Source organism: Martes martes, assembly GCF_963455335.1.
Source record: "Martes martes genome assembly, chromosome: 6".
NCBI lineage: Eukaryota > Metazoa > Chordata > Mammalia > Carnivora > Mustelidae > Martes > Martes martes.
Window position 1 is genome coordinate 18936504 of NC_137893.1, and position 11349 is coordinate 18947852.

General features: G+C 35.4%; 1 protein-coding gene across 3 annotated transcripts in view; it reads left to right on the forward strand.

Moving 5' to 3' along the window:
* Positions 1-10902, forward strand: part of HDAC2 (histone deacetylase 2) — a 30262-nt gene extending 19360 nt beyond the window's left edge. For 2 of the 3 annotated variants that reach the window (XM_080806714.1, XM_080806715.1), the window contains exons 7-14: positions 469-561; positions 644-752; positions 4793-4933; positions 5150-5258; positions 5868-5998; positions 7064-7219; positions 9826-9883; positions 10531-10902. In XM_080806714.1, coding sequence (XP_080662840.1) covers positions 469-561; positions 644-752; positions 4793-4933; positions 5150-5258; positions 5868-5998; positions 7064-7219; positions 9826-9883; positions 10531-10561 — 828 coding nt within the window. In that variant the 3' untranslated portion in view covers positions 10562-10902. Of the gene's footprint in view, positions 1-468; positions 562-643; positions 753-4792; positions 4934-5149; positions 5259-5867; positions 5999-7063; positions 8366-9825; positions 9884-10530 lie in introns of all 3 variants that reach the window. The other variant, XR_013967019.1, reaches the window with a different exon arrangement.
* The last annotated feature ends 447 nt before the right edge of the window (positions 10903-11349 follow it).

Here is an 11349-nt window from a genome sequence, read left to right on the forward strand (position 1 = left end):
TAGTCTGCAGTTGTCAAAACTTGAGGGAAGTTGGGGCTTTTTCTTTCATCATAAATAAACTTACACCAGAATGTGAGCCACAAGAAGGATTCTGTGTTATAGTGACAATTATTCTGCATGATTCTTTTGCTCAGAGTATTTATTTTCTGCAGTTTTACTCATAACGTTGTCTTACATATTCTGTTCATGATTTATTTCTTGGTCTAATGTAATAATGCCTTTAATTGTTAAATTTCTTTTCTCCCCAAAATAGCTATTACAGATTAATTGGAATTGGTTCTGTTCAGCTTAATAAAACAATCCATTGATAATGGAATTTACACTTGTTCCTGTATTTAAACTAAAAGATGAATTCAGAATTGGATATTGTTACCTAGTTTTTTAATCTTGTAAAAAATTCCTTAATAAGCATGTCAAACATTTTTACTATGAAATAGTCTCTAAGAGCGGTTTAATTGTGTATTTTAGGATATTGGTGCAGGAAAAGGCAAATACTATGCTGTCAATTTCCCAATGAGAGATGGTATAGATGATGAGTCCTATGGGCAGATATTTAAGCCTGTAAGTATTTTTATTTGCAAAATCAAAATGGAGTTTTGTGAAATAATTTTACAGGTATTAACATTTGTTGTCTTGTACATAGATTATCTCAAAGGTGATGGAGATGTATCAGCCTAGTGCTGTGGTGCTACAGTGTGGTGCAGACTCACTCTCTGGTGATAGGCTTGGTTGCTTCAATCTGACAGTCAAAGGTAAGTGGTTTAATGGGTGATAGTCTCAGGAACATGTTTTCTTTTTTTTTTCCTCTCCGAGAACTTCCCATTAAAGTTAATCATTACAATTTTTTGCCTCTGCTATATTAACACAGAATCACACGTTTTGTATTTTTCATTGGTTTTTGTTGGATGTATATATGCATTTGGAATGCTGTTTCAGTTAATTAGGTTTTTTATTTTGTTGTTGAATTCATACGTGAATAGTTTTATAAAGCTTCTTGCAGTCCTAGCCAAGGCAGCCATTTTCATTGTTTTTCGTTGCTCCTTTTGGTGTTTATCTTTCTCCAGATAACATGCAAACTAACTTTCTTTTGTTTTTGTTTTTATTTTATTTTTAATCTCTGCTCCCAACATATAGGGCTCAAACTCAAGACCCCGAGATCAAGAGTTGCATGTTTCTCCGGGCGTCTGTCTGGCTCAGGAGGTTGAGCATGCACCTCTTGATTTCAGCTCAGGTCATGATCTCAGTCCTGGGATAGGGCCCTGCACTGGGCTCTGTGCTCAGCACAGAGTCTGCTTGAGATTCTCCCCCTTCCCCAGTTCATGTTCTCTCTCAAATAAATAAATAAAATCTTCAAAAAAAAAAAAAGTTGCATGCTCCTTCAACTGAGCCAGCCAGGTGTCCCAAACTTTGTTACTTTCAATTTTAGCTTTGTATATTCAGTTTCTTTTTTTTTTTTTTTTAAAGATTTTATTTATTATTTGTTTGACAGGCAGAGATCACAAGTAGGCAGAGAGGCAGGCAGAGAGAGAGAGAGGTAGAAGCAGGCTCCCTGCTGAGCAGAGTGCCCGATGTGGGACTCAATCTCAGGACCCTGGGATCATGACCTGAGCCGAAGGCAGAGGCTTAACCCACTGAGCCACTCAGGCGCCCCGTGTATATTCAGTTTCTATCATGGAAGAAGAGGGATTTAGCGCTTTTTCACCACTTTGTCCCCAATACATGTATACACCCTCCCACTATCTTCATTTTTATAGCTTAAATCTGGTAATTATACTAGAATTTTGGTGTGGCATTCAGTGTTTACAGCATCATCAACATTAAAGCACTTTTCAGCTTATCAGATTTTTATTGTATAACTTGTTTTTCTTGCCTCATTTCTAGTTTTCTCTTTACTTATTATTAAATCACCAGTATCTAAATAGCTTCAAATGTTCAGTTGCATCAAATATTCCATCATTTTTACCTTTTTGAAGAAGAGCCTTCTGAGCTGTTACTGTTTGGACAAGTATCTCTTACAGACTTGGTGGAAAAAGCGATCTTCGTTTCTCTTTTATATGCCTTCCCTCCCCCATTGCTCTTTCCTCTGTCTTCCTCTAAATTTTTGTCTTACTTTGTTAGAGCACATTCTCAGGTAGCTTTCTGAGAAAAGATGTGTGGGGGATTAGGAGTATAGCACCAAAACTTAAATTTGATCCATTGTTGAAATTAACATGCGACTTAAGTCCAGACCAAAGTGAAAGTTCACCGTCATGGAATGAACTTCTAGGGTATAAGAATAAATCCTATATTTTATTTAATAAGTTCTTAAAATTTATTATATGGGGATCAGTAATGATGAATATTGTACATGATTTTGTAGTTGTTTTCCTTCTGAATTTTCAGTTGACAAATGGATGTTCTTGCATTGAATTGCCTCTTAAGATGTGAAGAATTCTCAAATAGAACTTTTTAAAAATGACTTGGCTTAAGTGGAATTAAATACCTAAATCTAGATATTAAAGTCTTTTATTTAATGTTATGATTGCTTCTATACCAGTTAGCATTAGAATTAATGGTACAATCTGTTCTACTTTTATTAGGTTGAACCATACAAACTTGATTGCCCCTTTTCTTGGTAGGTCAATAGTGGTCAAATAGCAGTTTCATATTGTTGAACTTAATGTGTTGATAACCATCTGTTCGCTTCAAATGGATATGATCTTCCTAATGTACAAAATGGGTATTAACGGTCCATTTTCATGTCCTAGCACTTTGAAAATGCTTTGTTTTCATACTTAAAAGTTTTAACATTCATAATCAAACTGTAGTGTTTTACTTTTATAGTAACTTCCGTTTCTACTGTTAGAATTTCAGTTATATAAAGCACTAAGGGTACTTTTAATCCCAGATCTTAAACTTAATTCTAAGTTTTCTCCATTGCCAGCTTCAATTTAGATTTCTCAGATCTTTTAAAGTCCGTTACTTCTTGTCCATCTGTTTTCTACCTTACTTTATGTTGTTACTGTGTGTTCTCTGCCATTCTTCATTTGTTATAGGTTTCGGTTTTATCCCTTAAAAAATACCATTATAGTCATTTTTATCAGGTTTTAAGGAGAAGGAAAATTGTTTTTGTTTAGCCAGCTAGCTGTCTTTACTCAGAAGTCTATGAGTTAACTTTTTATTTTGTCTTTAAAAATACTAAAGTGTGCGGCACCTGGGTGCCTCACTTGTTAAGTGCCTGCCTTCGGCTTAGGTCGTGATCCCAGGGCCCTGGGATTGAGCCCCACATCGGGATCTCCGCTGGGCAGGAAGCCTGCTTCTCCCTCTCCAGCTCCCCCTGCTTGAGTCTCTCTCCCTGTCAAATAAATAAGTTTTTTAAAAAATCTTAAAAAAAAATACTAAAGTGGTTTTTTTAATCTATTATAAGAAGCTCGTGTTTTTCTAGTAGCAGTAATAGAAATTGGGTTATGAATTTTATATTGCAACCGTTGAAAACTCAATGGAAATGCTCACAAATATACAATTACATGAAAAAATCATTAAATCTTATTAAGTCAGAAGGAATTGCAATGAAATACTTCAAAAACTAACTTTGGATAATGGAGTTTTAAGCAGTTTCGTCTTTGTACTTTTTTAATTTTTTCCAAATATTCTTCAGTAAGCATGGATTTCTTCTGTAATTGAAGGGTGCTTTTCTTTAAAGATTGATTTGTATGCCTTGAATGATAGATACATCATTAATACTGGTGACTAACTTAAAACTAATTATTAAACAATTACATTTATCCAAAGAAAATATTTTGTTTTTGTATTAGGTTTACTTTCCATTTAAATTTCTACACATAGGTATTTGTTGAAGTATTTCTTAATAGCAATAGAGAGTAATTTTATGATCTTAATAAGAAAATTATTCATAGTACTGCTACCTGAAGATAACTTAGAGTTAAACTTTGTTGTATAGCTTTTCTTGATTTGTCTGCATTATGTTTATATGGAAGAGTGGTAAAATTTAGATTGTTCATTGTTTTTTTTTTTTAAGATTTTGTTTATTTATTTGACAGAGATCACAAGCAGGCAGAGAGGCAGGCAGAAAGAGAGGAAGGGAAGCAGGCTCCCCGCTGAGCAGAGAGCCCAATGCGGGACTCGATCCCAGGACCCTGAGACCATGACCCGAGCCGAAGGCAGAGGTTTAACCCACTGAGCCACCCAGATGCCCCGTTCATGGTTCTTTAAAGATTTTATTTACTTGACAGAGAGACAGCGAGAGAGGGAACAAGCAAGGGGAATGGGAGAGGGAGAACCAGGCTTCCTGCTGAACAGGGAGCTGATGCAGGGTTCAATCCCAGGACCCTGGGATCATGACCTCTGAGCCGAAGGCAGACGCTTAACAGTTCAGCCGCCCAGGTGCCCTATGATTGTTCATGTTTCATTGTAACCTTTTTTCCCCATGTAATGTCACACCAACATAGAATCTTCATACCACATAATGTCTTCCTATGTTAATAAAAATAGGTGTTCTGTTCATATTTTTTATGTTAATTTAGTTGTATAATTCACTTTTCCGTTAGGGACACTTGTTAAAATAGCCACTTATATCTTACTGTGTTCTATATATCATTGTGTGAAAGATAATTTAAATAAAAATTTTAGACTAGAAATTTCTTGAAATTTTTACATACTCTTTAAATACTTAGAAAAGCCATTTTGGTTGAGTAAAACTTGTTGTTTGCATTCATTATCTTTTTAAAACTTACTTGTCAAACTGTCAGAATATTTAGATTTGTTGTTACCCAAATCTTTTTTTTTGTCTCAGGTCATGCTAAATGTGTAGAAGTTGTGAAAACTTTTAATTTACCATTACTGATGCTTGGGGGAGGTGGATACACAATTCGTAATGTTGCTCGGTGTTGGACATACGAGACTGCAGTTGCCCTTGATTGTGAGATTCCCAATGGTAAGTAGTCATATTGTGATGTCTGTATGGTATGAAACTGTCATTGTATACAAATGGGCAGATGAATGATGAGAGTAGATTCCAAACCATGTAGGAGAGCGGTCACTTTTAAAAGTTTTCTTAGGGACTGTTTCACAGCTTAAATCTGGATTTTGTGCATGGGTTTGCGTGAAATTGAGCTTTTAATATGTTGCTTTATTTCATTGTTTTTAATAGAATTGCCATATAATGATTACTTTGAGTATTTTGGCCCGGACTTCAAACTGCATATTAGTCCTTCAAACATGACAAACCAGAACACTCCAGAATATATGGAAAAGATAAAGTAAGAGATCATTGAATTGATTTGATAAACATTTAATTTTTATTTTTATATATCAGATATTTCCTTTGTCTTTTTCAAAAACATTTGAAACCTTAAGATCACTGGTTATTTTTTCCTGAGATAATGAAAATGTATGTGCTTCATAGCTCAAAAATACTTCCATTTTCTTTTAAAATGGATTTTTAAATTTCAAAGGGCACTGTAAATTGTATACTTTCTTGCCTTACTTGAAAGTGAAATTTTCCTTTTCGAAACATTTTGGTAAACTTTATCTCCAAGAGCAAAGTGTTTAGGGGGCTGTTGTATACAGACCCAAGTTTGTGTCCTCTCTGTGACACAACTAGGTCTGTGACATTTGGCAGGTTAATTTGCCTTTAGGCTTACATTTTTCTCATCATTGAAATGGGGGATGAAGTAGTACCTATGTTGAAAATTTTGAGTGCTAGGTGAATTAATGATAGTCTGAAGTATCTTGCTTTTATGTTATTATTTTAACTCAATGGTTAAGTCAGATAAACGATGAAATTTTTGCTTAATGTTTCCTCTTACATTTAAGAGGAACTTGAAAAGAAATGAATTTTGTCTAACAAATTCGCATGTGTAATTTAGACAGCGTTTATTTGAAAATTTACGCATGTTACCTCATGCACCTGGCGTCCAGATGCAAGCTATTCCGGAAGATGCTGTTCATGAAGACAGTGGAGATGAAGATGGAGAAGATCCAGACAAGAGAATTTCTAGTAAGATAATGCCTTGATGTGTACTGTTACATTCTTCTGATTTGTTAAAAATAGCACTACAAATTAAAGGTTTTGGTGTTCCAAGAACTTCACTATGGGTCATGTTCCACGAGGACACTATTATTGTTGTCCTTTTTTCCCATTTTTAATCTTACGTAGATTTGACTTTTGTTTTTTTTGTTTTGTTTTTTGTTGAGAGAGAGAGCACAGGCAGGGGGAGCTGTAGGCAGAGGGAGAGGGAGAAGCAGGCTCCTCACAGAGCAGGGAGCCTAATGCGGGGTTCAGTCCCAGGACCCTGGGATCATGATCTAATCCAGAGGCAGACACTTAACCGACTGAGCCACCCAGGCGCCCCTCTTGTGTCTTAAAGCCTCATTTGAGCGTCAATGTTTTTAGTTCATGTGGCTCTATTTATATGATCAAGGAGCACCTAGGTTCCTCAGTTGCTTAAGCGTCTGACTCTTGATAATGGCTCAGGTCATGATTTCAGGGTCATGAGATCGAGCCCCGCATTGGACCCTGTACTGGTATTTGGGAATGAATTGGAAAATTATGCCATTTATCCAAATGAGAATGAGTTCAGTAACATTAAGCACCTTCTGTTTGATTCTCTTGTCTCTCATTCCACTTAATATTGGTTGCTAGAGTTGTAGCATAATATGGTATATGTTGTTGTATAGACTTCTAACATACTTGGTATTAATGATATTTTTAATGTTAACTGTCTACATCTCCTTTTAGCTCTGAAATAAATGGTCACTCTTTAGAGAAAGATAGTATCCCACCCTCCTTTTAGTAAAACATAGTTTTTCCCTCCAAATTTTTTTTGGTGAGCTCCCCAAATGTTTTTCATGTTTCTTTGAATTACTTCTTCCTAGATAAAATCTAAAATTTCATTATTGAACAAACCATGCATTCAGTTCTAATCTTAGGATTATTAAGCATCTGTTACCCTGTACTTTTAGATGTGGACATTGGTTGGTACATTTGTATATGAGTGTGTTACAACAATTATAAAACCTGTGACTGCCTTGTCAACTTTTATTAAAATTTTTATATAATCAGTTAGAGCATCAGACAAACGAATAGCTTGTGATGAAGAATTCTCAGATTCTGAGGATGAAGGAGAAGGAGGACGTAGAAATGTGGCTGATCATAAGAAAGGAGCAAAGAAAGCTAGAATTGAAGAAGACAAGAAAGAAACAGAGGACAAAAAAGCAGGTCAGATTTATTTTTTGGTAAAAGTATTTTAATTGTAAGTTTTTAAAATGAGCTTCACTGCAATTTTTTAATGAAATCCTGAAGTCAATTGTGCAAGTATTAAAGGATGATTATAACTTTTCCATGTGGTAAATGGGCTTACCTTACCTGCTCTGTTAATGTTACTAGTCACATTTGCTCTTATAGTATAGAAAACCTTACTGTCTCTTGCCGACACAGGCATAGAACAGCAGACATCACACTGTGATACAGATTGGGTAAAGACAAAGTGGTTACAGATCCATTTGTATTCTCTGAGCAGAGCTCAAATTCTAAGATGGTTTTTAACTACCTAACGTTTATTTGATAGGAATAAGACACAAAAAAAGAGTTATCCTTAGGCCAGTTTCGACATTGTGAAAGAGCTGAGAGAGAGTACACTTTGCTCAGAAATTTTGATGAAAACATAAAAACTCTGAGGAAAGATAGGAAGGTGGAAACTGGGTTGGAGGGGGGAGGTATAATACTTTGATGCCATAACATAAAAATGCTGGTAGCTTATCTTCTGACAAAAGGATGCCTCAGGCAGTAAATTTACTACCAGAATCTCTTATCTCTTACCTAAGTTCCCAGAGTACTTACACATACCTTGGTCATTTTATTTAACATATATTATAATGCCTCATAATAGGATTTTATGTACTTCCATGCTAGGTTGAGCTGCTCGTGGCTAGGGAACACAGTATCTTAAATATCTATATTCTTAACATTGGTGCGTTCCTTGACGGAATGGATACCAGATACCTGATACCTGTATACAAGTAATGGTGATGAACTTGAGTTTTAGTTGACTGTTAATTTTGACCCTATTGCATGTGGGAAACTGATAGACCTACTTGGCCAGCATCCTTTTCCTTACATCTGTCAATGTTGAAGTTTCATGAGTAAGCTAGCTGTCATGTTCTTTTTTTTTTTTTTTACTAGAGAGGTTAGATTCCCCAGCACATCTGACACTTGCAGTTCGATTCTTTTACTCGTGATTCACTCCTCTGTAGGCTACCTACCATTCTCTAACTTTTAAAATTCTAACTTTGAATGTATCACAATGATGGCTCCAGTCTGCTCATATGTACCGACTGACATCCAGAAATTCCACTTACGTTTGAGGTAAGGAGGGCTTAGCTTTAGCTGTATTGTTTTTCTAGTATTTTTCATTCTTTCACCATCAGTACATACTACTGTCACTTTTGAAGTTTCTTCTCATTTTAAAAATCTTTAGCTTTTTTGTGCGTTTTTCCCCTCAAATGGGAAAGCACCTTCACTGGCATGCTGCTCGTCTTCATTGATCTTCTAGCTAAAAATGGGAGTAACGTTTGATTTGGCTTAATGGCCTCGTAGTAGATTAATCTCTTAGTGTTTGGCTCCTCAAAACTTTTGCTGCTGATAATGATAATTTTAAAAATTTTGTTTTATGGTGGGCGCTTCTTATAAGGTCTTCCGTTTGTTTTAAATTGCCTTGTCTTACACGGAAAGAAATACTACTACAGAAAACTTTTAAAATCTGTAAATCAAAACCTAAAGTTGGGGCTATTTCTTTTTCCTGCTTCCATTTCTCAGTTCCATTTTGGCACTTTGAATTACTAAGTTTACATATCCCAAGTTAAGCCAGTAGTCCAAAAAAAGTCATAGTATCCTTATTGTCACACACGTTTGTATTGTCAGAGCAGTTCCCTGAAATGTCTGTGTAGCACGCTTAATAACGATGTTTTATAGTCAGGTATCTTTATTGTCGGGTTGTTGCTTCAAAACTTTGGTTCCTATGCTGCTTTGAAGAAATTCAGCACATTTGGGCTAATTTGTTTTAGTAGTCTTGAGTTTGTAGTGTTAATGTTACTGTTTTATTGATTTCTATTAGAATTGTAAAGTTTCAGGACATACAGTGAGCGTTAAAAGTGAATGGTGGAAGCAGGAGGATTTCGCCTCTACTGCGCCTCTGAGCTTATCTTACCTAATTCTCCTGTCTTCTCACAGTACGGCATTCCAGTTCTTCTCCAGTCTTTCCTTTCTTCCTCCTAATCTATAAGTTCTGTCTTGGGGCATCTGGGTGGTTCAGTGCCTGTTGAGCGTCTGCCTTTGGCTTAGATCATGATTCCAGGATCTCCCTCTGCCTCCCTTCCTCCCTCTCTCTTTCTCTCTCTCATGAATAAATAAATAAAATCTTTAAAAAAATTCTGTCTTGCCTCAAAGTCCTTTTAAGTTTTCCTTCTGTTCAGGATGCTTAATCCCTTTTCCCACCCAAAAGCTATTCATTTTTAGGACACCTCAAATGTCTCTCTCTGTAATAGCCTTTCCCAGCCTCCCTCAGTGCTGTGCCTATGTCTGTAGGCTGAACTTCTCCACAACACATGCCCAGCTGTAATACTGCAGTATGAGTGAAACAGAACTTCAAAAGGGCAGGACCTGGGTGGTTACATTGACCCTTGAACCTAGCAAAGCTTCTGTAGTTACTGAATTCATGAATACTGTTTGTATATGACAGCTTTTTATTGTAAGGAAAGTATATTTTTAAATGTTTATCTTTTGTATTTTAAAATAGGCTTTAAACTCTCCCCAATTTTTGTTTTTAGATGTTAAGGAAGAAGATAAATCTAAGGACAGTAGTGGTGAAAAAACAGATACCAAAGGGTAAATTATATTCCTTATCTAGTAATTTTTATATACTATAAAAATAATAAAGACATTTACTTTGGGTGTGTGCTTTGGGAAGTGCTGGACTGAACTTGCTTGAGAGCATCAGTAAGTTGTATGAGGTGCTCTAAATTTTCGTCCATATTTGTGGATAAGGTAATATATGCCATCTTAACCATCCAGTTTATTTGTTCATCTGTTACTTACGTAGCTTGCCTTAAAAAATGATAAAGACTATAGTAATACTGTATAACTGAACGTAAATTAGTTTGTACTCTTGTACACAATGTATTTGAGACCTTTTGCTAGTAACTTCATGTGATCTTTTCATGGTTCTTTTAATTTCCATATATGATTTTTTTTTAGTGTTGGGAGGTAGATAAATTTAAACACGGGGCTAGCGTAACACAATTCATAATGCACTTACGTTTAGCAAAATCATAATTGAGGTTTTTATAATCATAAAGCATATAAATACTTGACCACGTATAATTTTGTGCCAGCCTTCATAGGATAACTTGGAATAGTTTCTAAAAATCACTGGAAAGATTAAGGGAGTCAGTACTCCAAATACAAGGCATTATCATGTGTTTCTGGGCATGACCCTATAGGACCCTAATATTCTATGTTGCCTCTTTTAACAGAGCCAAATCAGAACAGCTCAGCAACCCTTGAATTTGAGTGTCTCACCAATTTCAGAAACCATAAAAGAGAAAATATTGGGAAGGAAAATTTTTTCTTTTTGAAGACTTCTGGCTTCATTTTATACTACTTTGGCATGGACTGTATTTATTTTCAAAATGGCTTTTGTTTTTTTTGTTTTTCTTGGCAAGTTTTATTGTGAGTTTTCTAATTATGAAGCAAAATTTCTTTTCTCCACCATGCTTTATGTGATAGTATTTAAAATTGATGTGAGTTATTATGTCAAAAACTGATCTATTAAAGAAGTAATTGGCCTTTCTGAGCTGATTTTTTCCATCTTTTGTAATTATCTTTATTAAAAAATTGTACTTGGATTGTCTTTTGTCTGTTTATTACAACATGAAATCCTTTTTGGGGGGCTAATACCGTGACTTTCTGTACAATTAGGATACATTAGGAGTGAAAGATAACTGATTACAACTTCAAGGACATCCTTTTACTGTTCAGGAAAGAGTATTTTACAGTACTTATTTCTTAATGCAATAGCAGTTCTGCTGTCTTGGTTTTTATAGTTTGGCCAGTCACCAGTGAAGATTGGCACCTCTTTATAATAATTTATCTCTAAATTAATAATATAAGCTATGCGATTGAAATCAGGAATTATATTTGAGCTGAACCAAAGATTCCCAAAAACTGGAAATGAAAATTCTGAATTGAAAGAAGAAATCCTAATCGGAGAAGGAAACTGTCTTCCATACTGAGCAATATGTGACTTTGTTGCCAACCCCACTATGTACGAAGTAGAAAAGGAATTGTATGGT